We start from the raw sequence: 6,444 nt of genomic DNA, 5'->3' as shown, positions 1-6,444 counted from the left end.
ATATGTCACACCTAAACTTTCATATTTACATACATAGCGCTTTGATGCTTTAAACCTATGCATGAATAGGTATATATCACTTTTAAAAGGTGATAAATGTGTGATTTTTTATGTGATATTAAATATTTGAGTGCAATGTATGTAAATACATCCGAATTGTATGCGAGTGTTATGTATGTAAATATTTAAAGACACAACTTTGATGCATGGCAAAATGAGATGATTTAAAATTGGCGAAAAATTAAACAAAACAATAATAAATAAGGACAAGGGTTATCAGACAGCACAAGCACCAAGTTAGCAAAAAAATTTAATTAAAAGACAATATAGTATGTTGTGATTAACCTCATTTCTCATGTTTACATTCCAAGCATGTAAGGTTCCATCTCCAGATCCTGTAAGTTGCAGTTTCAAAAGCAGTCATTAACCCATGAAACAGCCGCAGCAAATCTCCAGATCCTGTAAGTTGCAGTTTCAAAAGCAGTTATTAACCCATGAAACAAGAAAATATAGGTGAACAAGACGGAAAGGCAAACACAACTCCATCCAAATTTTTAATGGGGCATGTACATACATACCACTCATTTCTTATGTATTTACATATCAAATATCTAAAAGTTTACTTTGTACATTTACACCACTCAATTATTTCATATCACATCAAACAAACTACTACTTTAACTTTTAAAAAGTAAAATACACCTTTTCATATACAGGTCAGGTGGTGTATATATAAAAATTAAACTTTAGGAATTAGATATGTAAATACATAAGAATTGAGCAGTATGCATGTAAATCTTTCATTTTTAATTTAACCCTTGAACGATGACGAATATCCATAAATAGACTAGAAACATAAACTTGCTATTTCAAAATCTACATGATAGATTTTAATATTCATATACCAGCACTAATCCACAAAGCAGCTATATAAACGTTCTTCCCCTTACAAGCTTGCAGAAGTGAATATTTTAGATCATTTCTGAAAGGAAAAAAAAATATATGTTTTCCTCTTAACATAAACTATGGAACGCATAAACATAGAGGGAGAAGAAAATAACTACATGAACACGTGATTATGACACTTTAATAGAATCTATTAAAATTCATGTGGAAGATGCAGCCGAAATGGAAATCAAACTAAGAAGGTAATAAAAATACATAAAATTAAATCTCAAGATAACTAGTAAAGAAATCAGGTACATAGCTTATCTGTTCAAGGACCTTGCTTGTGCTATGTCATGATTACTTCTTAAATAACACATCAACGGAAACAGTTATCTGTTTGGCTCAGAATGATAAATCTTAATTTTCCGCATAAAGCAATTTTCAAACTTCACAAGTAAATCACATCGCCTAAAATAATATCTACTTTTGCATAAGCAAGAGAATCTGGAATACACAGCTAAAAGTATAGCATTCGGAAACTGGGAAACAAGAAATGCAAAAGAAAATTTGACTAGAATCTATAGGAATAAAGGAGAATAACGCACAAAAAACAAAAGAGTATAAAAAATAAAAGTAATTCATAAAGTTTGAGAGACAAGAGTTTGCATGTCCACATACATGGTAGAAATGCAAACTGTTCATAAAAATATTTAAGAAGAAAGATATACCTGAAATAACATATTTTCCATCTGGAGTGAAAGAAGATTCAGTTGTTATGTTAGAAGATGGCTCTAAACTGAATCCACACCGCTAAGCATGATGAGAAACAAGATCAGTTTAATAGCCAGAGAATGAGCCAAGATCCTATGGCCTTGTTTGAGATCAAGTTTGTTTTTTATTTTTGTTCTTATTTTTGCTTTTCCTTTTGTTTTAAAAAAAATTTATTAAGTGTGCTTTTACATGTTTTTATTTTTTATTTCTAAAAATAAATAAATGTGATTTCGAAAACACTCAAAATAATTTTTAGTTGTTTTGAGTATTTTTAAAAACAGTCATACTTTAATCAAAAGCAAAACATATTTTATTTCAAATAAAAAAATAAATAAAAAAAATAAAATAATAATAATAATAAATAAAAATGATCCCAAATGGCCCCTAATAGATATTAAAATTGTACCACCAGGAATAATGATTCCAAGCCATTAATATAGAAAAACAAACCTTATCCCCGCAGTAAGCATCCAGAACATAGACATTGTTGCTTGTTGTTGTTAAAAGCATAGACTTCCCATCATTACTAAATTTGATATCACAGACTTCAGCTGTGTCTCCACCCACTAGAAAAGTGTCGAAGGGACCCTGACAGGTAAAATAAGAAATTATTACAAGTAAATGGAAAAACCCTTATGGTTTCATTAACAAAGAGTAAACCTTGTCGTAAGATCGTGAATCAAACAACTTAATAGCGCCGCCTTCCATTGATACAGCAAAAACAAGGCCCTGTTGATCATATGCAACAGTCGGCCTACCACGCAACCGCAATATTCCCTGTAGACAAAAAAAGTACTTGTGAATAAAATCAGCTAAAATAAACGTAGGGCCCATTAGGCATCAATTTATTTCTTGTTTTTGTTTTTTTTTCTTTTTCTTTTATTTTTTAAAAGATATTTGTCTGGTATAATTTTTATATACACTTATTTTTTGTATTAAAAAACTAATTAACTTTTTAAAAACATTCACAAACACCTAAAAGATGTCTTGGGAGTTTTTAACAACAATTAGCTCGATCAAACAAGTTTTAATTTAAATCAAAACACAAACAAACATTTGGTATCATTTTTTTATTCATCTTTTATTTTTATTTTTATTGTATTTTGTTTATATTTTGATATAGATTAAAACATTTTTAATTGATGAAATTATTTGTAAATGCGTTCAGCATATCTTTTAAGTATTTTGAGTATTTTGAGTGTTTTTAAAATAAGTTGTAAATGCGTTCAGCATATCTTTTAAGTATTTTGAGTGTTTTTAAAATAAGTTGATTTGTTTTAAAAAATAAAAAATAAAGACATTAAAATTATACCAACCAAACATGTATTTAAAAACAAAAGAAAAATAGAAATAAAAACAGGAAACAAAAGTAATGTCAAATAGGCCATTAATTTCTGTCGAACTTAATAGTACTTAATAAAAGAGACTACTGTTCTACTACAAAAACAGAACATCAAGGAACTCTAACCTGACAAGCATTCACCCGAAGGTCCCAGATTCTAACACTGTGGTCAAGAGAACCTGACATAAAACTATCATTGATAGGAGACATGCAAAGGGAGACAACTCTACAATCAACATGCAAAAAAAAAAGAAGTTAGGTAGATACAGAAAGAGTTTAAAATTACAATTTCAAACAACTTTTTCCAAATAGTGAAGATTAAACACCTTTTTTTATGCCCCTTGAAGTAACGCAGGCATCGATTGTCATACATAGAAAGGTACCTCAATGATTCTGATAATAAATAATCGCACACTAAGCTATAGCAATGATTCTGATGATAAATAATCACCCACTAACCCACTAACTAAGAAAGGTACTTAAATGATTCGGATAATAAATATAAGCACTATAATTAAATTATGTTGAAAGGTTAAAAAACATAAACGGTAAAGAAATTAACCATTTGTAGACTCCAAATTGTATCTTGATGAACATAAAATGGAACTTGGATGATGTGTGAAACAGATACTGTCCGCGCCATGTTTCTTATGATACATTGTCTTCAACAATCTGCAAATAAATTTATTCTCTCACTATTTGGGATGAAAGAAAAAGAAACAATCAAATCACAATATTCCAATATAGGCCTATCCGGGTTATAAATTATAAACGCCATAAAAAGCTTATTTCTTTGATAAACTGGGAAGGTTAACTTAACTCGGCATCAAGTGCAACCGTTGCCATACAAAAGCCAAAAACTTTATAAATGGGTTTTACTTCATCTCAAATTACATATCAAAGAGAGGATGTAAAAAATGTGGAAACATGTTTTCCTAGTGGAGTTATGTGGCAGAGAAAAGAAACAATTTAAGAAAACAAATTTACTTTAGCACGGAGTTTCAGAGAAAGCCAAAAAAAAGAAGAGAAAAATTATCTCAAAGCAGAGTGAAGCAGGTTGCATATATTTTGCAAAGCTAATGGCATAATTTTTTATAATTTAGATGATTGTGTTTGATAAAACTATAGCATTTATTGCATTAATTTAAGTGCTGAAATCTTATGAAATATCAGAATCTTTCATACATTCCAGCCCTTTAAATCTTATTAAATAAAAAGTTGCGATGGAGCTTTCATGTCGATAAAGAGATTTTACATAATGTTACAAAAATATTTGGACAGAAACTTTATTACAAACAAAATAGAATCAAAATTCACACTATGCTTACATGGCATCTACAATACTGTAGAGGCGTACTGAATCATCTTCACTAGCAGTGACAAGTAGATCGTCTGTACGATGAAAATCAAGAGAAGAAATACTCCCTCCCTGAAAAATAGATTTTCAGGAAAGATAAAGTTAGAAGCTTCAAGAAGATAAGGAGATAAAAAAGCATGTAGGAATTATGGTTTAAATGTAGCTTTAGGGCAAAATGAGAAGAATATTATGAAATAGAAATATACTTTCTAAGGAGTGGTAAAAGATATTTATTACTGAGAAATACAAAAATTATTAAAAAGCTTAAATATTGCAAAGAGAATAGTAACAAATCAAAAAACTTATTTATATAATAGGCTGGATAACAAGGAAGAGAAAAATGAGAATTATAAAAGGACGCCAGAGAAAAGAGATATATAAGTTTTTTTAGAATTAGATGAATTAGAAATAAGACAGCAGTGTTTCAGTTGAAGCTGATATTAGTAAGGAAAGATGAAAATGTCATTTTGAAGGTACTAGATGAAAATTGCAAGAATAAAAACATTCTGTAAAAGCATAATGAACATATAATAAAATACATTACGAATTGATAAAAAAAACGAATAAAATTAAGTCTAAATAAGCATAAAGGTAAGATTTTAGGTCTTTATAATACTATTAAAATTTAGAGAGCTATGGGTTATCTTGTACTAGTTTGATATACAATTATTTTCAATGGGTTTTCAACAACAAAAAGGATGGAAAATGTCTCGAGAAGCATCATTTCAGGTATTTAAGAAGAAAGGAGATGGATAAATAAAAATGTTTATGATTGTTGTGGTCATAAAAGAATTAAAGCTATGTCATGCAATGAAAATAAAGAATTAAAAAAACTACATAAATGTAAAAAAAAAATGGATTGAAAAAGAAAAAACATCATGCAATTTCAAGTGATCATAAGAAAACATATGATTGGCTATCAAAATAATTAAGTTGGTGCAAGCTAAGAAAAATAGTGCGTTAAAGGTATCCTGAAATTATTAGAGAAATGTATAACGAAGCATTTGCTAATATTAATGTTTCCGTTCATTTTTCTCTTTTTTTATTTTAAAAGGAGTCGTCAGCTTGTCGATTATCGTATACTTCCCCCATTCGAATAAATCTCCCTCTCGAATCATATTATAAATGATTCGAAGAGGAGAGGAACCGAATAAGAAGGGACATACGACAAAAAGACAAATAAGAGAAAAAGTAAAACGTGGAGAGTCTACATGCGATAAATTTCGCAAGGATAGGTTAAGAATGTCTGCTCAAACAAGATCGGGCGGAGGCACCTTAAACCAATATTCGCGAAAGAAGTATCTACGTAGATTACCCATAACCAGAGAGTCAGGTGTATGTACATGTTCTGGGGTCAAGAGCACTCCCAGAGGAACGTGTTTCTACTGGTTAATTACATCTTGGGGGATACCTAAGAATACTCTCGATAAAAGAAGTTTGGTTTCATACTATCATAGACTTGGGGTATATGCAATCAAAGGAAGGTTATTCTGTGTGGGAACAGTCTTGATGTTTCAAAGCTCGCGCTAAGTCGTCAAACAGAGAGTGAGTCTCTCACATCCCGAATGGATAGCGGCTCATCGGCACACAAGACCCACGGAATAACCTAAATCATCTTGACGAGTATATCCCAACACGTCAAAGCACGTCCGGGCCAAAAAGCAGAGGACAAATCGTCGTATCCCAAATGGGCGGCAGCTCATCCGCATCAGGCCGTAAAGTTGATATCAACGAAGTCAATGAGCGATATGACTCAAAGGGGTTCAATAAAACGGAAGGTAGAGTGATCCTAAAAGGTAGAGGTAACTGGGTCGGGGTATCACAGACCCGTCATACACAGCTATTAGGACCATAAGTCTACCTGGTCGTAAAGGTAGTCGACCCAACACGTCCTGAAATCCCCAGTCAGCAATCTGTGAATTGCATCATCCACGGGAACCTCGGTAACCCTAAGGTCAAAGAAAAGAAACTCTATCCTATGACTACAAGTTGTAGCTCCAAAAGGTGAGACTTATACCTGTCGAAATGGTGAGGATACCTCAGGAAAGAAAGAGAAAGTGGAGGTTCAGCTACAAAGCTGGAAACA

General features: G+C 31.3%; 1 protein-coding gene across 1 annotated transcript in view; it reads right to left on the bottom strand.

Annotated features, from left to right (window-relative positions):
• The window catches only part of LOC110030211 (protein ANTHESIS POMOTING FACTOR 1-like), a gene marked incomplete in the record, with an annotated part of 26,480 nt that overhangs the window by 6,491 nt on the left and 13,545 nt on the right, over positions 1–6,444 (bottom strand). The window contains 8 exon segments of the mRNA XM_020732812.1: positions 346–395; positions 1,617–1,698; positions 2,110–2,247; positions 2,320–2,436; positions 3,128–3,227; positions 3,328–3,394; positions 3,564–3,673; positions 4,330–4,430. Coding sequence (XP_020588471.1) covers positions 346–395; positions 1,617–1,698; positions 2,110–2,247; positions 2,320–2,436; positions 3,128–3,227; positions 3,328–3,394; positions 3,564–3,673; positions 4,330–4,430 — 765 coding nt within the window.

This window comes from Phalaenopsis equestris, unplaced genomic scaffold, assembly GCF_001263595.1.
Source record: "Phalaenopsis equestris unplaced genomic scaffold, ASM126359v1 Scaffold000672, whole genome shotgun sequence".
NCBI classification, from domain to species: domain Eukaryota; kingdom Viridiplantae; phylum Streptophyta; class Magnoliopsida; order Asparagales; family Orchidaceae; genus Phalaenopsis; species Phalaenopsis equestris.
Note: the sequence above shows the minus strand (reverse complement) of the source record. Positions and strands in the feature narration are given on the sequence as shown.